The 27,980-nt window shown below is 36.5% G+C and overlaps 1 protein-coding gene across 1 annotated transcript in view; it reads right to left on the bottom strand.

The window, feature by feature from the left end:
- Positions 1-6,135: 6,135 nt before the first annotated feature.
- lnpa (limb and neural patterns a) overlaps positions 6,136-27,980 on the bottom strand; it is a 31,935-nt gene continuing 10,090 nt past the window's right edge. The window contains exons 7-13 of the mRNA XM_056465037.1: positions 22,282-22,365; positions 21,684-21,735; positions 18,790-18,981; positions 14,508-14,613; positions 11,068-11,138; positions 10,666-10,821; positions 6,136-7,063 (exon numbers count right to left, since the gene is read on the bottom strand). Of these exons, the coding sequence (XP_056321012.1) occupies positions 6,906-7,063; positions 10,666-10,821; positions 11,068-11,138; positions 14,508-14,613; positions 18,790-18,981; positions 21,684-21,735; positions 22,282-22,365 (819 nt within the window). The 3' untranslated portion in view covers positions 6,136-6,905. The remainder of the gene's footprint in view (positions 7,064-10,665; positions 10,822-11,067; positions 11,139-14,507; positions 14,614-18,789; positions 18,982-21,683; positions 21,736-22,281; positions 22,366-27,980) is intronic.

Here is a 27,980-nt window from a genome sequence, read left to right as displayed (position 1 = left end):
TAGCTCCTGAAAAAGTAGTTTGCAGTTCTTTCTAATGTATATATAGTTCCCATTCTGATAAAACAGCGAATTCTCATTGTGTCCCGACCAATGTGGAGCTTTAAATAGTCAAATAATGCGATTCGACCCTATCTGTGTTTACATTCGGCTCCTGAATTGTGTTCGCAGTTCTTTCTAAATGATAATGACATCTTTTTCCCCTAATAATTTAGTGTTCAATCACACATACATTTGATTGCATTTATAAACACAAGTTTTGTATGTAGTTTGTATATGTATAGTTGTACATGTATAGTTATCACATCTATTGTGTTGTTTGTCAACAAGAAATGATTCAATGTTGTGTTCACATTAGAATTTTAGGTAACACTTTAGTTTAGGTCAGAATTCATGATATTAACAAACCATTTACTGGCGCTGCTAGCTTAATAAACTACTAATTAGCTGTTTATTAATAGTTAGGAAGGTCGAAGTTGGGTTTAGGTTTTAGGTAGGATTAGGGATGTAGAATAAGATCGTACTTCTTAACTACAAATGAACAGCTGGTTAATATCTTATAAAGAAGCCTGTAATGAGCTAGATGCTAATGGCATGAATTGTAAGTGTTCCTGAATTTTAGAGTATGCCTAATTGTTTAATCTATTCATTCTGATAAAACCCAGGTTTTCTTTTCTTGTCCTGGCCAACGTGGAGCGTTAAATAGTAAAATAATCAGATTTGGCCGCTCCAAGTTGTCATGTGAAGTAGTTTATAGATCTTTCTAAAATATGATGACATCTTTTTCCTCAGTAATTTAATCACACGTGTTTAATGTAATTAATGTAGTGTGTATTTATATAGCGCATTTTTATTGTGTATGGTCATACACCCAAAGCGCTTCACAATCATGAGGGGAGTCTCTTCACACCACCACTAGTGTGCAGCATCCACTTGGATGATGTGACGGCAGCCACAAGACAACGGCGCCAGTGCGCTCACCACACACCAGCTATTGGTGGAGTGATGAGACAGTGAAAGAGCCAATTTGGTGGATGGGGATGATTAGGAGGCCATGATGGGTAAGGGCCGATTGAGAGACTTTTGGCCAGGACACCGGGGTTACACCCCTACTCTTTACGAGAATTGCCATTGGATTTTTAGTAACCATAGAGAGTCAGGACCTCGGTTTAACGTCTCATCCGAAAGACGGCGCCCACTGACAGTGTAGCAAATATTGCAGAAGACCTACTGGAACCAGCATCGACCCAAGATTCTCACAGAAATCAGTCAAGTTTGGTGAAGGAGAAACCATGGTTTGGGGTTCCGTTCAGTATGGGGGCGTGCGAGAGATCTGTGACATCAACAGCCTGAGGTATCAAGACATTTGTGCTGCCTTTTACATTACAAACCACAGGAGAGGGCCAATTCTTCAGCAGGATAGCGCTCCTTCTCATACGTCAGCCTCCACATCAAAGCTTCTGAAAGCAAAGAAGGTCAAGGTGCTCCAGGATTGGCCAGCCCAGTCACCAGACATCAACATTATTGAGCATGTCTGGAGTAAGATGAAGGAGGAGGCATTGAAGATGAATCTAAAGACTTTTGATGAACTCTGGGAGTCCTGCAAGAAGGCTTTCTTTGCCATTCCAGATGACTTTATTAATCAGTGATTTGAGTCATTGCAGAGATGTATGGATGCAGTCCTCCAAGCTCATGATGGAGTCAGACACAATATTCATTCTGTTTCCACTGCAGCATGAGCACATATTCTATACTGGACATTATTGAAGGTTCAGTGAGCAGACTTTAGTGTAAGCAGAGTCAGACCTTACTGTCCTAATGAAATCATTCAAAATCAAGACATGATCATATTATATTGTGCTCAAATAAGTGTCATCTAGAGGCCTTTACCTTTCATATAAGACACTTCTGATGCCAAATGATCAACTAGAAGTCAAGTTATTATTTGCTGTTCCTAAAACTTGAATAGGCGACAAGACTTTTGTTAGGTAGTGTACATTTGATTGCAATACACAGCCCTTGTCAAAAACAAAAAAAATGTTATGTTGTGTTTATACGCTGTAAAAATTGTTAAGACACCATTAAGGAATAGAGTTCACTTATAAGTTTTTACAAAAGTAAGTGGATTGAAATTAAAACAATTAAGTTGTCCCAAAATAAAACTAAATTGTTGCACCCGAGTACCGAGTATTGACCATGTCCATCCCTTTATGACCACAGTGTCTCCATCTTCTGATGGCTACTTCCAGCAGGATAACGCACCATGTGATAAAGCGTGAATCATCTCAGACTGGTTTCTTGAACATGACAATGAGTTCACTGTACTCAAATGGCCTCCACAGTCACCACATCTCAATCCAATAGAGCACTTTTGGGATGTGGTGGAATAGGAGATTGGCCTCATGGATGTGCAACCGACAGATCTGCAGCAACTGCGTGATGCTATCACGTCAATATGGAGCAAAATCATAACATCAACCAAATAGGACACAGTTCTGTCCAAACAGCTCACAAAAGAAGACTTTCATCATAGCTGCCCTTTAATATTCAGTTTCTCTAGGAACTGATCACAGCTTCCGGTTCATATGGACTTTAAATTCACACAAGATCCATAATACTATTGTGTTTTACTCTTAAATGAACAGATATATCAAACGGTATGAATAAAAAATGAGTTTAAAGTACTGTAAACGTGAATCTTTCCACAAGAGAAAGCGAGACGAGCATAAAGATGGATTCCTATCTAATCACCCCATCTGCCCGAGAGAAATCCTCAATAACAACAATAAAAAAGCGACTGTGCGGCAAAAAGAAATAGGCAAAGGCTTTTAATAAATGGATGCGAATTCAAAACACACAGACATGATTTCACTGACAGCGCAGCACCAACCAAAGAGACGTCAAACGAAAACAAATGTCATCTTCAGGCGGCGTGATGTAGTGCGCAGGGTGGGCTATACTGAGCGCCCGCCTCACGAGTAATTCACCAACACTTGATCTACATCATATTTGCTGGGAAAGGTTCAAATGTCCTATTGACGGGTTATTTTTCGCGGCGCTGTCAGAGGTCAGCCTGTATGGGAATCAGGTGCCACTGTCCTGCTGACAGTGATGCATTGCTGCGCTCAGGGGGTCACGTATCTGTAAACATGCATTATAAAATCCCAAAGACAAATGTGAGAGGCTGACCTGAGAGGAAAAAGAGAGCGTGTGTGTGTGTGAATGTGTCAAGGGGCAGAGATAGCGCTCTTGTTGCAAATGAAGAGGGTCAAGTAATCAAGCTCAGTTGGGCTGGCGTGTCACTCCCATTATCTAATACTGTCCGAAATGATCAATGAGCTAAAATAAAATGATCACAAGCTAAAATAGGCTCCCTAATGAAAACGGACTGTGTTTTAACACGTTTCTTCGGGATGTGCGGGTGTGTGTGGGTGTCTATAACAACCCATTTCACAGATGCTCCTCACGCTCACTTAACCATTCAAGAGGCAGATCCACTGACCGGCAATCTCTGCACACAAATAACACTCGCTACAAGCAATAACTACACATCTCGGCCCGCGCGAGCATGACCCCTTCACTCTCCAGCCCAGGGAAAACAGAATAATGAAGTGTAAGAGAGATTACAATGAAAATACATGGTTATATCAGTGCACTGGACAAACAAATAGTGCAGTTTTCTGTTAGAAAGCGCTTGTTGACCCTTACTCTTATTTTTTTTTTTTGTATGCATGCTTTATATACAGTTAAAATATACAGGAGGGCTAATAATTCTGTTTAATGCAAAGAATATTTTCCCAACACATTTCTAATCATAATAGTTTTAATAACTCATCTCTAATAACTGATTTATTTTCTCTTTTTCATGATGACAGCACATAATATTAGACTAGATATTGTTCAATATACTAGTATTTAGCTTAAAGTGACATTTAAAGGCTTAACTAGGTTAATTAGGTTAATTAGGCAAGTCATTGTATAACAGTGGTTTGTTCTGGAGACAATCCAAACAAATATTGCTGAAGGAGGCTAATAATATTGACCTTAAAATGGGTTTATAAAAATTAAAAACTGCTTTTATTCTAGCTGAAATAAAACAAATAAGACTTTCTCCAGAAGAAAAAATATTAGAGGAAATACTGTGAGAAATTCCTGAGTCTGTTAAACAGCATTTGGGAAATACGTATTGGGAAAAAGGGAAAAGAAATACAGGAGATCGAATAATTTTGACTTCAACTGTATATTTATTTTAGTTTTATTTCTATTTTATGTCTGTACACCATTGTGTATCGAAACAAGACCATTGCTTGTTGATTTTACCATCAGGTTTAAAGCTGAAAAATTAAAAGTGTAATATAGCTTTAAATATGCATTTTTAAATACTTTAGAATATTTAGATAAAAATAAATGTTTACTATGACTTACAGAAAACTTTGACTAGTAATCTGTATTTAAAGTTTATACTTGTGATTAGTCAGTTTTATATAAAGACATACGGTGACCCACAAACGCTGCTTAAACGTCACTTAAAATATTTTTATGCATTTGCAAATGTCAAATTGCTATAAACGTATTTGATTTTTGACCCAGTTGATATATGATATTTCTATTGTGTGCGGTGTATAAATATATAAAAACAAATCAAATGATTAATTAAATAACAGTAATTGAGATATTTGAAAAAAATATTATAGGAAATACTGTGAAAAATTCCTGAATCTGTTAAACAGCATTTGGGAAATACGTATTGTGAAAAAGGGAAAAGAAATACAGGAGGTCGAATAATTTTGACTTCTACTGTATATTTATTTTAGTTTTATTTCCATTTTATTTTCTGTACACCACCGAAACAAGACCATTGCATGTTGATTTTACCATCAGGTTTAAAGCTGAAACATTAAAAGTGTAATATAGCTTTAAATATGCATTTTTAAATACTTTAGAATATTAAAAATAAATGTTTACTGTGACTTACAGAAAACTTTGACTAGTAATCTGTATTTAAAGTTTATACTCGTGATTAGTCAGTTTTATATAAAGACATACGGTGACCCGCAAACGCTGCTTAAACGACACTTAAAATATTTGTATGCATTTCAATTAAATAAACTAGACTTTGATTTAATGACTGCAAATGTCAAATTGCTATAAACGTATTTGATTTTTGACCCAGCTGATATATGATACTCATATTGTGTGTGGTGTATAAATATATAAAAACAAATCAAATGATTAATTAAATAACAGTAATTGAGATAAAACGATGAACTAGAAAAACTTGATATTTTATTGTATAATGCACTCCAATAAACTGTTATTTAAAGCTCAGGAAAAAATGTAACACTGAATTTGGTGCGAAATTACATATAACAAGTTTGCAAATAATTAATAAATTTACAGTTATTTAATTCTTTATAAAAAAAAAATGGTTTAAGACAGAATTGTTGAGATTATTGTATATAATATATATATTAGCGATTCTCCGATCAGGATTTTTGCAGCCATTACTGATTCTTCAAGCTTTTGTCATTGCATAAGCACAATTATGAGTATGAGATCTCGCCTTACCAAAGATATTAAATAAAGGATGTTGCATACAGTACATGTAATGGTCAGAAGCAGCTTTACAATTGTAAAATAGATGTTTTGTTGTAGTGCTGCTGATGCATAACCCAGGCATATAATCTCGGATGCACCTTCCTCTGCTTGTAAACTCATAAACAAACAGTTGCAATTGTTTCATGAGATCGGCTAGATCAATGAGTATCGGTTGAGTCGTGAAATGCGATTATCGGCCGATACCAATCAGAGCTCTATATTTTGTATATATATATATATATATATATATATATATATATATATATATATATATATATATATATATATATATACACACAAAATATATATATTAAATCACATTTCACGACACAATCGATATATATATATATATGAATTATGGGTCAAAAATATGCCTAATGTTATGGTTAAAGAAAACACATTAAAAAATATATATATATAAATTAAAATATAAAATAAATTAATAATAAACCAATAAAAAAATTATAAGTAAATAAATAAATAAATAAATAAATATCTTGAATTCTGTGCCTTAAAGAACTCTGCATCTCAACATGGTGATACTGTTTTAAAAACTTTATTTCTCATATTATTACTTGTAGACAAAAATAAAAACAGCACTGTATTTCTGCACATGATGCTATGCTTAATAATTTGACAATTCGACAGCTTTTTTAAACGTGAAACAGGTCAAAAACATAAAGGCACGTGAGGCTGAGAACACTGAGAAGAGCTGCTTTTATGCCGTAATAAATAAGCGGACATACATTCCTATGGCGGTACCCGAACAGACATGTAAACATGGGAGCAATCTCTCACCGCACAGCACCTGACATATGCTACACTTTCATAACAGGCACTGACCGTTATTACAATATTAATAGCTATAAATATTATAAATAGACTTCCCAACTGGAGCATTTTTGCTTCGTATTTGCAAAATAAGAATATCAAATACATTCAGTCACAAATCAAGAGGATGAAACGCTTCAACAGCTGCTTTTCTGGCCAACTAAAAGTGATGTGATAAACATTTTTCCACACATGTAAACAAAGATAAACTATTTTACGAGTACTAAACTCAGAAATGTAACACATTATTGCAGATATATCAGCATCGAACTTTACAAAAACCTTTTGACCCCAAAACTATTCATATTGCTAATCCATAATGTAACACTGCATTAATAATAATAATAATAATAATAATAATAATAATAATAGTGAAGAAATTAAAACAAACGTAAACTAATAACCTAATATGAAAAAGCAAACACACACACACACACACACATGATGAACAGACAGGCTTATGTTGGCTTTTTCTCACTTTACTCCACCTCCATGGCGGACACGTCCTGTTCTCCGTCGGATTTGTCCGGGATATCGGTGTGTGGCTCTGGATCTCCTGGTTTCGTCTCTTCTGTAGGGATCTCATCTGTTTGTGCATCTCCATCTTCAGCTTTTACAGGCTCTGCTTCTTTACTCTCTAATGAATGAACAAAATGAGCTACAGTTAGTAAGATCCTTTACTCGAGGCTAAACATGTCAGTGACACACAAAATAAACCAACAGAGACGCAGTGGAAATATGTGCTAAAGCCTGTCTGATATGCTGTTTGACTGTGGTTACTATGTAAAATGAACACTAGGGGCAGTATAACAATAACTTGTGTTCCTTTTCACACTAATGATATTCACAGGGACATATTATCGACAAATTAAGGAGTATTATTGCACAGTTTTTTGCCTAACACACATTAAATATGAATCAATTCAAATAATTTCTATAGCATTTTTACAATGTTGATTGTGTCAAAGCAAATTAACATGGAAGTAAAACAAAACCATGTCATAAATATCATAAAACACCTTGATGCAGTCCATAATTGTCTTAGATTTAACTCTGATGAAGCACGATTCCACATAATAGATAAAAGCAATGTAAAATCAAGGTAAAACTATGTGTTTGCAATGCAGTTTTCTCTTACGTCTGCTTCTGAAAACACTATCGGTTGGGTTTAGCTCAGTGGTTTGCTAGCTGATCTGTACAAGCGCCAACTTCTGGACGTGTAAAAGTAGGACGTGTATCAGAAACGTACAACCAAACGTACCCTAAGCAACGCATTTAAAAAATCGTGAAAATGTAGACAGCGCCCTCTAGTGGATTTGTCATCAGAAACGTACTATAAATCGTACCCGGGGCAATGTGTTTTTGTAGATTTTTGATAAATGTAAGCTGAGGTACGTATTGGACTGAAATAAATACGGCTCAAAGTTAATTTAGAGACTAAATTATATTTTCATTAGAGTAAAAGCATGCTTATGTTTAAGTTGGCATCGAAACTTAATTTAACTTGACTTGCTATGCAGCTATAAAATGATGAAAACAAGATCGATAGACTCCAAGCTTCATTTAAGGGCACTAAAGTGGAAAAAAGTGAGCTCAGAAATAAAACCAACAGAAGCCTAGAAATCAAAGAGTGGACAAACATTTATTTCTTAGTAAAAGGACAGTTCGACCTGTTAAAGTTAAATATTAATGACAAGAGAACATGGGTTCCTCTACAGTTTTATTTATATTACGGCAAGAATAAAAGCAAAAATACTGACTTTTTATTTTTATTTTGCCCACTCAACAATTCACACACTGTCTGGCTAGTTTCTGTCCTATACTTATGCTAAAAAGGCTACAATGGGCCAACAATCCTGTCCATTATCACCAATAATGCCTAGAAAAACAGGCCATCAGTATATTGTAAACTGATAGGTTCAAATATTCTTTTCCAGTCATCAGACATTATTTGTTACTTAATTTTAGTTTGTAACTTGTAAATTGTTTTAAAGTTCAAAAATGTTCTATATACATCAGTGTAAAACCTGTAAATGGTGGAAAAACTGATTCTGTAATAGTCAAACCACCCGAGTCTCCACTTTAGCCATGGCATCTTTTTTTGTTTGTTTTTGTGTTAACAAATGATTTCCTAAAGGTTTTTCCAAACGAATACAAAGACATTCCTCCTTTCCCACAGCTGTTGCAATTTCTAGGCAAGAATTATTGGTCATCTGGTTATCTCGATGATGATCCCGCATGAACGGATCATAAAGATGTCTGTACAGTCCTTCCTGTTTCAGACAAAGTCTCTTCAAAGTGTTTTATATTCAACTCAAATCAAACGCGGTGCCGCGCAAACTGTTCACTCGAAATCTGTTCACTCTGCAAGTCATTTCGTTCACATGCCGAAATCATGTCATGTGCACCGAAAGTTACCCTCCGCAAACACAGCGATGACGTCACATTCGCCACGCGCACTGCGTTCAACAACAGAAAGCTGATTGGCTATTGCATGTTGGTCTTATTTGTAGTTGTAATACCGCAAACTACATTAGGACTAGTGAAATAAGTGATGTTTTATAAACAAATTTCGGGAGGAGCACGCGCAGAAGTTTCAGTATCAAATACGTCGTTGACAATTATTCTATTATCCAATCAGTTCTTGACCAAACCCCTATATATACCAAAGCTGTCTTACCTGCAGCATCTTACGACTTTAGCATCCCTCTACCACCCCGTCACCTCACCTCTTAAGCATTACAATCCCAGGGGGAGCGTTCTGGGGCCGGGCTAGATACTTCGCTCGAATCCCTATTCCTCTCTGTTTCCTGATGAGAAATAACTCGAGTTTGGGTGTCTTCCCTCAGAGCCCTCTCCCCGGACAGCACGCCAAATACGCTTTATTCTGAAACTATTGCAAGTGTGAACTCGTGAAAGAACTACAAAACCACAAAAACCAAGCAACAACAACAAAAAATTATTTAAATGAGCATTAGATGTAGCTTTACCTGTACATCAGAAAAATAAGACCTGTGCAGAAATATTTAAGACCTAGAACAGCCAATTTAAGACTTTTTAAGGTCTAAAATGTCAATTTTTTTTATTTTTGACTTAAGACCTCGCGAAACCCTGCTGAAAGACGTCCGGAATGAAGCAGATCGTCTGCTTTGATGACGATGGAGACTCCCCCCTCCCAAAAAAATTAAATTATCACAATTATCAACTTTTTTCAATATCGTGGAGCCCTAACACACACACACACACACACACACACACACACACATACACACATACACACAATGTATCATCCAGAGCATGTAATAACAGAAAAGAGCAGGACAGTAGACTCTGACTGTGCGTTCACACCGAAAGCGGTGAGAGCGTCCAAGGTCGCTCTGGCCGCCCTGGCGACTACGCTGTCTGCCGTCAGCTCCGGCGGCGAGAGCGTCAAAATTCGCTACATTGGTCTCGTATTTAAAGGAGCCGCTGCAGCATTTCAGTTACATTCCTGCATAAACATGCTTTCTAGCGAGAAAATGTTGCGCAATTCTTAAATTCATTTAACAATGGAAGATCAAGTTGCATGTGGAGTGGCTTTGCTCCACTTAATTATCCAATGTGTACATATGTCTGAAATATCCTGAAGCAGCAATACTGTTTTGTACTGTCGCATGAGAGTCCCGCTTTTTAAAGATAAATATATACAACATAAAAGGACATCAGTAACTTATTTAATGCATGTTCCTGTAAGAAAACATTGTAAATAATTGAAAATCCGGCGACCGTAATAATCAAAACCTTGGGAACAACTTGATTTCAACTCTCCTCGACGCTCACACCAGCGAAGACGCGCTGCGCTGCTCCTCGCCGCCGGCTCTTATTGAAAATGAATAACTTCCGGCAACTTTGACGCTCTCGCCGCTTTCGGTGTGAATGTACGGTCACTGCGTGTGTGTGTGTGTGTGTGTGTGAGCGGCAGGTAGAGACACAGGGTAAAGCCCTACTAACTAGGCAGCGCAGTGGGGAGGAATATAAGACTCTAAAGCCTTTAATCACCTCACAGATCTGCTCTCAGCACATCAGCAAATGTCCTCTCAGAGGGCACACACACACACACACACACACACGTCTCATCTCAAACTCACAATAAACCCGCAGTAAACAAAGCCGGCCCCTTCAGAAATCATCCTTTAATACTCTGCATCTAAACATGATCTGCTCCTGCTGCTCAGGTGAACTCTGGCGGAGATCTGCTACCTGGGGCAGGTGGAGAGACAGGCAGGTCCGTCTCCATGGCAACAGCAGGAGGGTCTTGGCTCGTCTTGGCTTCTGCAGTGAATTCTGGGAGCCGCGGGGCCTGGGGACGCGTCTTCCGGGCCGGGTTCAGGAAATAGCAGTAGGCACATCTGAATGCTAAACCACGGATGGTAAGGAAAAGAAAGCATCTGAATGATCCTTTGACACATGAATATAATTATATAAACATGCGGCGTGTTGGCGATTTGCGATCTGAGGGATGATTCAGTCACACTTGTTTATCTTTAAGAAATTCGGTCTTAAAAGGCTCTGTGATATGCTAACCGGTTTCATAACAGTCACTATAAGGCATCGTGCGGTGTTTATACATATAAATATCTGCTGTTTTTATAAATATCTCACCGATATATTCAAACTCCTCCTTCAAAGCCATGCCGTTATGAGACAAACACTGCTGGCATATCAGGGCATATCTGCAATCAAAAACAGAGAGACACACACACACACACACACACACACACACACGCACCTAGATTATAAATGAATCTTTGTAAATATACTGATTACTGTTTATTGTTAACAACTACGACTATTCCAACTACTACGACTATGACTACTACTACAATTACTACGATTACGACTATGACTACTACAAAGAAGACTATTACTAGGATGAAGGCTCCTACTACTACAACCATGACAAAACAACTACTACTACGACTATGATTGACTACGACAATCATAACTAATATTAAGGCTACGACGACAACTACTACTACGACGAAGACTACAACGACTATGACTACTACTACAATTACAACGATTACGACTATGACTACTACAAAGAAGACTATTACTAGGATGAAGGCTCCTACTACTACAACCATGACTAAAACAACTACTACTACAACTATGACTGACTACGACAACTACAACTAATATTAAGGCTACGACGACAACTACCACTACGACGAAGACTACTACGACGAAGACTACTACAAAGACTACTACAAAGACTACTACTGCTACTACTACAACAACTACGACTATTACAACTACTACGACTATGACTACAACTACTACTACTAAAAAGACTACGACGACGACTACTACTACTACTACTCCTCCTATCAATACAACTAAGACGACTATGACTACTACTAAAAAGACTACGACGACAACTACTACTATGACTCCTACCACTACGACTATGACAACTACTACGACAACTACAACTTCTACTACTACAATGACTACTACTAGGACAACTACTACTACTACAAAGACTATGACTACTACTACAATGACTACTACGACTATGATGACAACTACGATGACTACTACAACAAAGATTACTACAAAGAAAATACTACTACTACTACCACAACGCCGACTATGACTACTACTACTACGATGATCACTAATATAGACTACTACGACGATGACTACTACAACTACAATGCCTACTATTAAGACGACTACTACTACTATGAAGACTGCTACTTTGACTACTATGACTACTATTACAACTATTACTGGGATTACCATTACTACAACTATGACTACTACTACGATGAAGGCTCCTACTACTATGACTACTACAACTATGATTGTGACTACGATGACTACTACTATTAAGACGACTACTACTATGACTCCTACAACTATGACTCTGACTACTACTACTACTATGACCACTACTATGATGACGACCACTACGACTCTAATGACTACTACTAGGACAACTACTACTTCAATGAAGATACTACTACAACTATGACTCTGACTACTACGACCACTACTATGATGACGACTACTACGACTCTAATGACTACTACTAGGACAACTACTACTTCAATGAAGATACTACTACAACTATGACTCTGACTACTACTACGACCACTACTATGATGACGACTACTACGACTCTAATGACTACTACTAGGACAACTACTACTTCAATGAAGATACTACTACAACTATGACTCTGACTACTACTACGACCACTACTATGACGACGACTACTACCACTCTAATGACTACTACTAGGACAACTTTTACTTCAATGAAGATACTACTACAACTATGACTCTGACTACTACTACGACCACTACTATGACGACGACTACTACGACTCTAATGACTACTACTAGGACAACTACTACTTCAATGAACATACTACTACAACTATGACTCTGACTACTACTACTACAACCACTACTATGACGACGACTACTACGACTCTAATGACTACTACTAGGACAACTACTACTTCAATGAAGATACTACTACAACTATGACTCTGACTACTACTACTACGACCACTACTATGACGACGACTACTACGACTCTAATGACTACTGCTAGGACAACTACTACTTCAATGAAGATACTACTACAACTATGACTCTGACTACTACTACGACCACTACTATGATGACGACTACTACGACTCTAATGACTACTACTAGGACAACTACTACTTCAATGAAGATACTACTACAACTATGACTCTGACTACTACTACGACCACTACTATGACGACGACTACTACGACTCTAATGACTACTACTAGGACAACTACTACTTCAATGAAGATACTACTACAACTATGCCTCTGACTACTACTACGACCACTACTATGACGACGACTACTACGACTCTAATGACTACTACTAGGACAACTACTACTTCAATGAAGATACTACTACAACTGTGACTCTGACTACTACTACGACCACTACTATGACGACGACTACTACGACTCTAATGACTACTGCTAGGACAACTACTACTTCAATGAAGATACTACTACAACTATGACTCTGACTACTACTACGACCACTACTATGACGACGACTACTATGACTCTAATGACTACTACTAGGACAACTACTACTTCAATGAAGATACTACTACAACTATGACTCTGACTACTACTACGACCACTATGACGACGACTACTACGACTCTAATGACTACTACTAGGACAACTACTACTTCAATGAAGATACTACTACAACTATGACTCTGACTACTACTACGACCACTACTATGATGATGACTACTACGACTCTAATGACTACTACTAGGACAACTACTACTTCAATGAAGATACTACTACAACTATGACTCTGACTACTACTACGACCACTACTATGACGACGACTACTACGACTCTAATGACTACTACTAGGACAACTACTACTTCAATGAAGATACTACTACAACTATGACTCTGACTACTACTACGACCACTATGACGACGACTACTACGACTCTAATGACTACTACTAGGACAACTACTACTTCAATGAAGATACTACTACAACGACTATGGTGTGGTGGCCTTTGAAATAGAGACTAAGCTGAAGGAAACTGAATGATGAATGACTCTTTCAGACTCTGAAGTACCATTTTATTTGTAGAAGTACGTGATATGCTCAATTAACTAACAATTAATCTGTAATTAACTACTCTAACATAGTTTAGATTCAGATAATATAGTAAATAGTAAATATTACATCACACACACCCGTATTTTTCATACAGTCTAACCCTAATTAAGATTAAAAAAAGGTTTGATGTGGAAATGTTTCCCGATACAAACATTTCTAAATCCTTTAGCTATTTAAATAAAGCAGAGTGATCTTAACCCAGAATCCAAAGCAGCTAAAGTAACCACTAGCTAAAGCTAAAGTAATACTTATTCTCTGGCCGTCTATGAAGTGAAGCAGAAATTCGCTGTATTATATGGTGATCTGTGCTTTTGGAAATCACATCACACTCTGATTTGTCTCAGTGTACAGATATAAATCATGATTTGAGAATACAGCACTCACCTGTTCTGAGGTCCATCACCCACTAGGTACTCAATGACCCTGTCCACGGCCCTGCGCTCTCTGGGGAGGACAGGCCTGGCCAGTGGAGGGCCGGGAGGGTGCATTCCTGTGAACACACACAAACACACACACACACACACGCAAACAAACACACACACAAACAAACATGCACACACATATATTCACGCAAACACACATGCACAAGCACACACAAATTCACACGTGCAAACAGACAGACATAAACACACACACACACACACACATTCATGCACACAAACACACATACACAACCACCAACGCAAACATGCACACACGCAAACACAAACAAACAAACAGACAGAGATAACCAAACACAAGCACACACATTCATGCACACAAACACATGCATGCACACGCACACACGCACAAATTCAAACAGACACACACACAAACAAACAAAGACAGACACACACAAGTATACACACATGCACAGGTGTGCACAAACGCACAGGCATGGACAAGCCCAACGGGTGTGCACACGCAAGCATGCACAAACACAAAAATATATGTACGCACAAACAAGCATGCACACACAAACGCACAAGCACACACACATGCATGCACACAAACACAATAACAAACAACAGACACACATGCACAAATGCACACACGGACAGACGCACACAAACATACGCACACACAAACAAACAAGCACACAAAAGTGTGCACGCAAATATACACACAGACAGAAACACACAAACATACACACACAGGTGTGCACGCAAATATGCACACACGGAGAGACACACACAAACACACACACATTCACAAGCACACAAAAGGAGCGCACACAAATATACACACAGACAGAAACACACAAACAGGTGTGCACGCAAATATGCACACACAGAGAGAGACACACACAAACATACACACACACAAACAAACACGCACAAGCACACAAAGGAGTGCACACAATTATACACACAGACAGAAACAAACAAACATACACAAACAGGTGTGCACGCAAATATGCACACACGGCGAGACACACAAACACACACACACACAAACAAACAAACAAACAAACAAACAAACACGCACAAGCACACAAAGGAGCGCACACAAATATACACACAGACAGAAACACACAAACACACACACACAGGTGTGCATGCAAATATACACACGGAGAGACACACACAAACACACACAAACACACAAAGGAGCGTACACAAATATACACACAGACAGAAACACACAAACATACACACACAGGTGTGCACGCAAATATGCACACACGGAGAGACACACACACACACACAAACAAACACGCACAAGCACACAAAGGAGTGCACGCAAATATTCACACACGGACAGACACACACACAAACATGCATGCACGCACACACATAAAAACACACGCAAAAGTGCAAAAACATACGCACACACAAGCAAACATGCACAAGTACACACACACAGAGACACACAGACACACACACACAGTGATCAGGGAAAATCATGGAACTTTAAAAGGTCTGTTTCAGTCATCTAATCAGGGAATTTAATACTATTTTTTACCCAAGTCATCCTGGAATATCAGACGTACGTAGTTCGTTTTCTATCCCATGTTTTTGATCCCATTGTTTAGCTATTGTTCAGCACCATTTTATTCCTTGCTTGCTTGTCAACCAGCAATCATTCATAAAAACTCAGCTTTATAGTCAGAGAAAGTCAAGGAATCTGACATTAGGCTCAGAGTGGGAACCCTCACACACACACACAGACGTCTCCACAGTGGTATCTGTGGCTCAGTGCTGCATGGCCAATGATGACTGATAAGAGGGACAGCTTTTAATAACGACGCTGATATGGACCTCCCTCCTCACGCCCGCTGTGATCCACACTCATAATTAATATAATTTAACATCAAGAGCAATCATAGCCAGAAGACTGGTCATTTCTGCCAGACTTGGCATAGTGCGGGATCCCTGCTGCTTACTCATTTACCAGCATATGGAGACGCCGCAGTGGACCAAGGTGCTTTTCACTTCCAATTTCTTGCTAAAGGTGTTTGCTTGAACTGGGCCCAGAAGAGCTCGCATACAGCAAAAACACACGTGACAAACACAGCAGGGCCTGTGTCATCTGTCACTCACTGTAAACAGACGTTTAATTAACCAGAAAACTAATTACACTGTAAAAAGTGAAAACTTTAATTACTTTGACTTGTTACAATTAAATGAATTTGATAAAGTTTGACTAAATTAATTTATGACAGGTTTCAGTAATGAATTAAGTCAGTCCTTTTAGGTGCAACAAGTTTTAGTAATTTAAGAAAACAAGAATGGAACGGTACGTACAGTACAGTAAAAATCATTCAATATAATACTGTTAATATAATAATAACAATAATAATAATAACAATAACAATAATAACAATAATAACAACAATAACAACAATAATAACAATAATAACAACAACAACAATAATAATAACAATAATAACAACAACAATAACAATAATAATAATAATAATAATAATAACAATAACAATAATAATAATAATAACAATAATAATAATAACAATAACAATAATAATAACAATAACAATAGTAATTATCATAATAATAATAACAATAATAATAATAAAAGTAATAATAATAGTAATGATAATAATAATAATAATAATAATAGTAATGATAATAATAATAATAATAATAACAATAATAATAACTATAATAATAATAACAATAATAACAATAATAACAATAACAACAACAACAATAATAATAACAACAACAACAACAATAACAACAATGATAATTATAACAATAACAATAATAACAATAACAATAATAATAATAATAACAATAATAACAATAATAATAATAATGATGATAAAAATTTGTTTATTACAGTTCAAATAATTCCCTTCCGATGTTAATATAAAATTAATACTTATGTTTTGTAGCAAACACAAGTATTCCTCATTATTGAAAGTGAACAATACTTATACATGCCATAAATAAATTACTAAAACCTGTTAAACCTAAAATAACTTAATTTATTACTGAAAACTGTTATAAATCAAGTTTGTCAAACTTAATTAAATAATTGTAACAAGTCAAAGTAATTTGTTTAACTTTTCACTTTTTACAGCGCACAATAGAAATCCAAAACCTACATTTTCATACGCAGGATGGAAAAGAAATTAATTGTGACTCCAGGATATTTTTAAACACTGTGCATGCAAATTTAGCACTGATTAATATTTAGAGATGACATTTCCTTTTACATATACACACACCGGCCACTTTATTAGGTACACCTGTCCAACAGCTTGTTAATGCAAATTTCTAATCAGCCAATCACAAGGCAGCAACTCAATGCATTTAGGCTTGTAGATATGAGTTCAAACTGAGCATCAAAATGGGGAAGAAAGGGGATTTAAGTGACTTTGAATGTGGTTGTTGGTGCCAGATGGGCTGGTATGAGTATTTCAGAAACTGCTGATCTACTGGGATTTTCAAGCACAACCATCTCTAGGGTTTGCAGAGAATGGCCCGAAAAAGAAAAAATATCAAGTGAGCGGACATGCCTTCAGTGGGCGCAAATGCCTTGTTGATGCCAGAGGTCTGAGGAGTCCGACAGGTTCTAGCTTATAGAAAGGCAACAGTAACTCGTTACAACCGAGGTCTGCAGAACAGCATCTCTGAACACACAACATGTCCAACCTTGGGACGTATAGAACGGGAGATTGGCATCATGGATGTGCAGTCGACAAATCTGCAGCAACTGTGTGATGCTATCATGTCAATATGGAACAAAATCTCTGAGGAATATTTCCAGTAGCTTGTTGAATCTATGTCATGAAGGATTAAGGCAGTTCTGAAAGCAAAAGGGAGTCCAACCCGGTACTAGAAGGTGTACCTAATAAAGTGGCTGGTCAGTGTATAAACTTTAGCCATTTGATATGAGCTCTTTTTAAGTTTAGTATTTCTTGTACGTGAATTTAATCCTTTTTAAAACAATTATGTTTGAATTTTGAATAGTTCAAGTTTTATTTTAAATAATTTGGGATTTTTTTTTATATTTCATTGCTAACCACTGAGCCACCGTGCTGCCATAATACTTATGTTTCATTGTTATTAAGACGTATTTCTAGCTTCTTGAAGTCAACATATATAAAATATTACTTTTGTAAAGAGTTTAAGACTATATTAAAAAAGAAATGTGAACATTTATCAGCCAAAGACATTAAAAGAGCTTTCAGCCAATCAGATGAGCAGATAAAACTCACCCATCACAGGGATCGGTGTGCCCGCCGGGGTCCCGGGCCTCCTGATCAGAGCTTGTGGGGTCGATGCTGCCAGACCTTTTTCAGGTGGTCCTCCTGGAGCAGACAGTGGCGTGACCGGGACTGACGGGCCAGGTACAGGAACTGGAGGAGGACGACCAGTGGGACGAGGAGACACAAGCCGATGACGTAGCTCTGAATTACAAAAAAATAAACAACAACAACAACATTTATACACTAAAGGCTTATTGCATCTTATTAATTTCTCAACCCTGTAATATAAAATAAATTGTGCTGGGCAAATATTAATTGGGATTAATTACAATCAAAATAAAAGTTTGTTTTGACAAAAGATATGCGTGTGTGCGCATTATATATATATTTATTATGCATATTTAATAGACACACATAGATTAAAACTAAACTATACAAAACTACTTTGTTACATGCATATTTAAATATATATACAATTTGAATCATAGACATATATATAAAAAAAGCACTAGTGTTTACTATAAATTTTCATATGGGCTTGCAGCTGGAAGAGTATCCGCTGCATAAAACATATGCTGGATAGTCGGCACCAGTGGGGTAGTGGTTAGTGCGTCGACACATGCTCTCCGGTGCTCACGGCGACCCGAGTTCAATTCCCCCTCGTGGTCTTATGCCGATCCTTCCCTTCTCTCTCTGCTCCCCATGCTTTCCTGTCAATACTCTCTACTGTCCTGTCTAATAAAGGTGAAAACCCCGAAAAAATAATTATTAAAAAAATAAAATTAAAAAAACATGCTGGATAAGTTGGCGGTTCATTCCGCTGTGGCAACCCCAGATTAATAAAGGGACTAAGCCGAAAAATAAAATGAATGAATGAATATTTTCATGTGGGTGTCTGACAACTGAAAATAGATCTAGTAGCAGATACTGCAGCCTCAGTTACATTTTACCTTGCACTTTTTGTTAACATTTATTATTATTTATTTAGGATATTGAAAAAAGATGCGTGTGTGCGCGCATTATATTTATTATGAATATTTGAGATACACACACACACACACATACTGTGGGAACAAAACTATACAAAACAATTTTGTTACATACATATTTAAATGTATATACAATTTGTATCATTGACATATTTAAAAAAGCACTACAGTATTTACTATAAATTACTATAGTATATTTTCATGTGGGTGTCTGACAACTGAAAATAGATCTAGTAGCAGATATTGCAGCTTCGGTTACTTTTTACCTTGCACTTTTTGTTAACATTTATTATTTTTTATTTGGGATATTGAAAAAAGATGTGTGTGTGTGCGCATTATATATATTTATTATGAATATTTGAGATACACACACACACATACTGTAGGAACAAAACTATACAAAACACTTTTGTTACATATTTAAATGTACATACAATTTGTATCATAGACATATTTAAAAAAGCACTACAGTATTTACTATAAATTACTATAGTATATTTTCATGTGTGTGTCTGACAACTGAAAATAGATCTAGTAGCAGACATCGCAGCCTCTGTTACTCTTTATTTATATTTTATATCTAAATATAATTATAGATTCTCAATCATTTGCATGCATGTGTATTTATATATTCAAAATTAATATACAAAGTACACGCAGATACATTATGTCATAAATGTTTATCGTGGATGCGAATGCGATTAATCTTTGTCCAGCACTAATAAAACATTTGAATATACAGCTAAATGTGTCTTCATGTAAACGGCCCTAAAAAGGCATGATAAGCCTTTTTATTATTACAAAAAGTGCAAAGACAAAATGTGTTCGCATCATTATACATGCATTTACCCACCTGAGTTCATTTACAGAGCTGGTAAAAAATGCAAAGTTGAATAACACCAATCTTCCAATACATGTACATTGAAGTAAAGAAAACTCGATCCTTAAACTACAGTTCAAAACAAACTCTGATGTTGACTTCAGAAACTTGGTCAGCAAGTCTGCAGTGGTTTTAAGTAGTAGTTTTAGTTTTGATGCTCATACCATTAAAAAAAAAGATAGACGTTGCTGTTAACATATGGCTAGCATGTGTCTAGCTTAAGTCTCCACATTGTTTACAATTACTTACAATAAATACATTGATGTGACTTCTATCCTTCCATTAAAATCATGGTTTCAGTTTCATAGTTGACTCTGAAGTTGTGGTTTCATTAGGCCTGTCATGATATCTATTTTTGTTATATGATATATTACACCAAAATACATTGCAATAAACAATATTATTGTCATTTTAAGACCATTTTATGCCACTTATTATATAATGCCATAATGACAATATCATCATAAAAGCAAGTACACACTTCCAATATTTTATTCTTAAGAATATTACACTTAATTATAGTGATTTTAACAATTTAATTATGATGCATTTGTAATCAGAATGTGACAATAATAATAATAATAATAATAATAATAATAATAATAATAGCTTACAAAAAAGTACACGGTAAAAGGTAACAGAGGCTGCGATATCTGCTACCCAATCTACTTTCAGTCGTCAGACACACACATGAAAATATACTATAGTAATTTATAGTAAATACTATAGTATATATTTTAAACCATACTGACACGGACACCTCCAATAGAGATAGAGATGTTGCGCAAACAGCTAAATGTTGCTAGAGTTGGTTATGTATGGGCGATATATATTGCATCACCAAAAATGATTGAGGTCATGTCCATGTGTTGTGCGATGAGTCCATATATTGATTATTGTATCAGGCCTAAATTTCATCCAATTTTACCCACATGGCAAGTCAATAAACAATTTAATACACTCTGATAAAATATTATGAAATAGATATATCTCAGATTTCTAGCTTTAGAAGTGGGCTGGATTTGATTGCTCACCTTGGCCTTGTCTTGGAGTGGCAGTCGGGCCAATAGGTTGAGTCTCTAACTCCTTCAGAGAAAACAAACACACATTTAATCCACCACATCTGTATTAAAGGGGACCTATTATGCAAAAATCCATTTAACCACAGTTTAATGGGTTTAAACACAGTTGTGTGGGAACAGCCTGTGAATATAACCAGCTTCTAAGGGTAACCATGTATATATTGTTTTTATTATACATCACACTTGATAAAAACAGTCTGCAGAAACACTTGGATTGACATTTTCCCTTTGTATGATGTCACTAGAGGTAGAAAGCCCCGCCCACTAGTGACCATCTCTCCCTAATGCTCAAGTTTTGTTTCTGAATCTGCCACTATGCTGATACACAGGCATTCATAGCTCCGCTTGCTTTGAAAAACAGCACAATCTCATTTGAATTTAAAGTGACAGTCACCAACATGCCTCAATTAGGGTCAAAGTCTAAAAGGGTCAGTTTCAGAGAGGTAGAAAACATTATTTGTGTGGTATTTAGAGCCGAAACTTCACATAAACACTATGGACATCAGGCTTATTTTACATCTACATGATAAATTTGAAATATAATACTTACAAGCTTCTTCTTTGAGTCTGGGTCAAAGCGTTCAAGAATCAGCTTGGCATTTTTATAAGTCTCTGTTTCCATCACTTGTTCAAGCTGTGAAAATAAAACAATCACATCAACACAATTGCATCGACTACTAATGAATGTTAAATAATCATAACAAAATATTATCTGCGATTGCAAAATAGTTTAAAGAGCCCCTATTATTTGAATATGACCTTCCATGCAGTTGGGTCATCTTACGATATACAAGCTGAAGTATCACGATACCAAGTAGTATTGCGATAAGTAGTATTGCGATACTTTAATTCATAACACAAATTATAAAGAGAATTGTCAGAAATACTATATTTATACATGTTATAATAGGTCATGAATTGAATTCATAATTCCCTTATCATTAAAAAAGTATTATTTGCACGTCACTTCACCTAAAATTCATTATTTTTTTTATTTTGTAGATAACTGGCCAACAAAAATACACTAAAATAAAGATACAAACTATACCAAGTGAAATTAGTAACAAAAATAGCATTTGTCCAACAAAATTAAGCTATATGAAGTGGTCAAAAATTGCTTCAATGTTTCCTGTTGCTATTTTGAGTTTGTCTATCGTTTTTTTTTTTTCAGTCTTATCAGGTAACAATCCAAAGTAATTAAAAATTTGACTTTGAGAGTCGTTCTTTAAGAGATTGTCGCAGTTGTTGTAGCTACTAAATCATATTGACAGAAATAGTAATGAACCGATTCAGATTGAAACATCAGAAAACATCAGAAAACTTGCAACCTTAAAGAGCTCCACAAACTGTTGAAATAAAATGGTCTATTGTTGCACAAATGTGTCAGCATTTCAGTGACTTTTAAATATCAAACATTATCTACTGTAGTTAACTACTACGTTAATGATGATACTACTGTTTACAAACTACAGTGGCACCACCAGTATTTGAGCCATAGTATCGCGATACTACCATACTATGCAGTGTGTAACAGCACTAAGCGAATGAAAACATCCAGCTGAGGTTTAAATCTGAAAGTGCACAGTGTTTAAAACTGATTCTTTAACAAAATTGTCGACTCAGTTGAATAAATGAATCGTGTTGGGTTCAGATCTTTTGCTTGAACGCGTTGATGTCTATACAGTACATCACCAAATTTGTAGTTCCAGATCTGGTCAAATGTGAACGCGATTTCCCTTCAGACACTGGCAGAACGCAGGTGATCATGGGACTGATCATGATGCAAAGATGACGATCACTGACATACGGAGATTCGGCTGTGGGGAATTAAGGGTTAAAGTTCATTTTCACAGCAATAACACAGTATACTGTACCATGTGCTGTGTTTGTTCCTGTCATTTTATAACCTACAATAACCTACGCTGCAACATGGGATCTGTCGGCCGTTTACTATTGAAGGAGCAGCAGACCATGGTTTCCGCTACATTCATTCTTCCATCGCGGGGCGCCACGCCAATATTCATCCCGCCACGGCTACATTACAGCTTCTCATTCAAAACATTGAATTATTTTAATAGCTGGTGATAATCGCACCAAAACGTATTAAAGGGTAAGTGAACTTTAACAGCGCGAACTTTTCTGTAACCGTAGTAGTGCTGTGGATCATTTGTTTAACCCTTTAAGGTTACGTGCTGACTGACTGGCTGACTGACAGGTGCGTGATGCGTGAGGCCAGCAAACACGACGTATAGCTGTTTCACTTTACTTCAGGACGCATTAATGGCGCTCTGTAGGTCTATTGGAGACATTCATGAATACTCCTAGCAAATTTACTAAATGTTGGAGACATACTCGTTACATAAACGCGCTAAATCGCACTTCAGCAGCGCTTATTTGAGAGCGCACAAGAAGATCTGCGCACTCTTAAAGCGGCTTATATTTGAGGGGGCGTGCAAGAAGCTTTGTGCACGAGCAGAGGAAATCGGCGCGCAAGCAAAGAGTTTCGCATGCTCGTAGGCTATTTAGTAAATGCTCACGACATTTGTAATTGAAATAACGCCACAGGTAGTTGGTAGATCTGTGTAAAAAAGGCCTGCCGCCACAGCTGGAAGAAATCCTAGAGGAAACACTGGAGACTATGGGACTTTGTCAGATTTTGACAGGGACTTTGTCAGTAACTGTTACAGTTCATACTGACCAGTTTCTTCTTCCTCCAGATCAGAACATGTAAGTGTCATTAAAATTGTTGCCTCGTTTTGTGTAGTTTGCATAATATGTGTTTAATTGTGTGTTATAAGTTGCAATCGTCCTGCGGGGCTTGTAATCACTTGTCTACTATAGATCAGTGCTTGTACTGTCTCTCTCAGGTTAAATCTGTGGGGCTATTCACATCTTGTGTCCAAATCACATTGAAATCGCAACATGTGCTTTACCAATTTAAATGCGTTTCTGAACTCGTGATCCTCCGCCATTTGCCTTTGCAAAGCGGACAGGTAAGAAGGTCACGTGACATACATTTTGCAACACTTAGGACTACTCTTCTGTATAGTACATTAGGCTAGGGGCGAGCGCCACCCCTTGTACTTTCGGATAGATAGATAGAGTAGACAGTCAGGACTCGGAAGACTCTTCGCGTGCTAATTGTTTTGTTTCACATAGTTAGTTAGCTAGATGCTTCTGGGAAGTTAGATTTAGTTTGGGTTTTGTTCTTTTCGTTCCTTTAGCGCCGCCCACGTCCCTTCTGCCAGCTCTCCTGTCTTTGTATTTGTTTCAGTGTTGTAAATATTGTAAATAGTATATTTTGCCTTACTTTATTTTCTTTATTTTGGATTTATTCGTTGTTTTTGTTCACTTTAGGGAAATATTAATAAAAAAAAATAATAATAAAAGAATAAATAAAATAAAAAAATAAAAATAAATAAATAAATAAATAAATAAATAAATAAAATAATAAGAATAATAAAAAAATAAAATAAAATAAAAAATAAATAAAATAAATAAAAAAATAAATAAAAAAATAATAATAATAATAAAATAATAATAATAATAAAAAAAATTAAATAAAAAAAAATAATAATAAATAAATAAATATAAAATAATAATAAATAAATAAAAAAAATAATAATAAAATAAATAAAAAAATCCCAATTTTGGTATTGTTTTGGTTGTCTTTTGCACTTATTCACTGTTTGTATAAATATATTTTAATTACACCTGAATGTCAAACCCCACCATCCCCTGGACTAACATCAGGGGTTTGTAACAGCCACCATCAGCTGTTCCTCACATGCGCAGCCAATTCTCAAAATAGTTTTGCCGCTCTGTGGATTAATACTGAATGTGTGTCGTTGTTATTACTTGGGGTTTGGTTTAAGAGTAGAGGAATATACTGCATTGCTTTAAAGCATTCCTGCATTGGGCATTTACTCCAAAGCCATGGTGGACATTTCGCTCTGTCTCATGCTGAACGCAGACGACCAATCAATACAGACTGGGTCATCGGACCAATCAGCGCAGATTAGCATCGTGCTAAGGAGGAGTTTGGGAACAACTGAATCGCTGAACGAATCATATGGGAGTCGCTGGGATAATTAGGTAAAAATAAATGCAGATTATAAGACAATGGAAGTGTTTTTTTGACCTTGCATGTAGATCAACCTGTTGTTGGAGACCCCCAAAACCAAAATATGACCATTTATTATGCAAAATAGGGGCTCTTTAATCTATGGCATCTATCCAATAAAGGGTTAATCTTGCGGTTTCTTTTTGGGTTTAAAAGCAGAAAGTAATTTGGTCCGCTTCCTCATGTCTACGTTTAGTTTCATCTTAAAACTTCATTTCAGAGGAAGAGCAAATAGTGCTAATTATTTAACTTTAATGAATAGAATAATTACAAGCCCTACTGCGATAATGGGGAGTGTGAAAATCCATCAGCTGTAATTATTGAAAGTTATTAGACATGACAGTGGATGACAAGCAATTTCTCAGATTTATTTCCTCCCATCACTAAACACTATTAATTTAAAGACAAGTCGTTAGCCAAGCACTTTACCAAGTAAAGTCTCGGTGCCAATTACCCGCTGTCTTCATTGATTTCAGATTATTTATTAAGAGCAGAAATGATCTCTTTCTCTCGCTGACAGCAGAGGAGCTCGACATGATGAAAAGGAAAACAGGACGTTGTTTTCCTAGCATTAGTATAAAGCTAACGGAAGAGGGAAGCACCCTGACTGGGTGAAATTACTAGCTCGCTCATATTAAAACGTTATGATATATGCATATATGAGAGGATCTGCACTCAAGCGGACTTTTGGAAGCTATTTGAACAGCATTGTGTGTATGTATAGTGTGTCCAGAGTCATATTAGAGTGATATGAAAGACAGCAAGTATCTTTCTTAAAAATTCTTGATATTAAATCAGGAGGGGGCGTCCAAAGTGGCTCAGTGGGTAGCATGATCGCCTCACAGCATGGAGGTCGCTGGTTCAAGCCTCAAGTCAGTTGGCATTTCTGTGTGGAGTTTGCATGTTCTCTCAGTGTTCGCATGGGTTTCCCTCCACAAGTCCAAAGACATGTGGTATAGGAGAATTGGGTAAGCTAAATTGTTTGTAGTGTATGTGTGTGAATGAGTGTGTATGGATGTTTCCCAGTGATGGGTTGCAGCTCGAAGGGCATCCGCTGTGTAAAACATATGCTGAATAAGTTGGTGGTTCATTCCGCTGTGGCAACCTCAGATTTATAAATGGACTAAGCCAAAAAGAAAATGAATTAATTAATTACATCAGGATAAAAATCCCATTAATTTTGAGGCCCACCAATATTGATTGATAGGCGCATGTTGCAATGTGTCAGTAGTAACTTGTATAAACGCATCCACATGACAGGATTTGCAAAGAAATTTGGAATAAAAGATCTGTTGCAACTCTCTGTGATCAAATTGCACTTCAAGAAGCAGTAATCGCTACACGTTGTGTTTTTTAATAGCATTTTGAACGTTGCGTTTTGATCCATGCAATTCATAACCACTAGAATCAGCACAGCTGTATAGTTTACACAACTCTAAACAAAGATGCTTCACTCACACAACAGGAGTCCCGGTTTTTGAATGTTAAATAAGGTTTATTTTGCACAGTAACTTAGCTATAATGATCTCTATACAAAAGCATATTTACCTATTTGCATACCTGTCAAATAATAAACACCAGATTCTTCACTGTATAATTGAAACACTCTGCAGCGAATGAATCTCTCATTTAGATTTTTCATTTGATTACATTAAATAACAGAGGTGTCACTTTAAAAATGCACAGATCTATAATGAAAGCATTCGATAATATTTGTTCATTTAAGACGAAATTGTTGTGTTTTAAAAGAAAACCCAACAAAATCGACATGTTTAGACATTATTATTATTATTATTATTATTATTATTATTATTATTATTATTATTATTATGTGTATGAGTCTGTTCAAACACACACCCCAAGACCCAAAGTGTCCACTTTCGCTTTGCTTCGAATGGTGTATACAGAATCCGTTTGGGAAACAGCATCTATTTATCACTATGGATTGCGTCTGACAGTCACGCACCGCTACATGAACCGACTGTTTTGAGGATTGCATGAGAGGGGCAATGGCGCCTGTAATGGAAAGTAAGGGAATCCTGCCATTTTTATATTTATTTTAAAGTGTTTTCATGCTTAAATAAAATAAAAGCGCACATCAGGTTCACATTTAAGGGCCAGTGACA

Source organism: Danio aesculapii, chromosome 9 (genome assembly GCF_903798145.1).
Source record: "Danio aesculapii chromosome 9, fDanAes4.1, whole genome shotgun sequence".
In the NCBI taxonomy this organism is placed as follows: domain Eukaryota; kingdom Metazoa; phylum Chordata; class Actinopteri; order Cypriniformes; family Danionidae; genus Danio; species Danio aesculapii.
The sequence above is the reverse complement of the archived record's forward strand: the minus strand, read 5'-3'. Positions and strand labels throughout refer to the sequence as shown.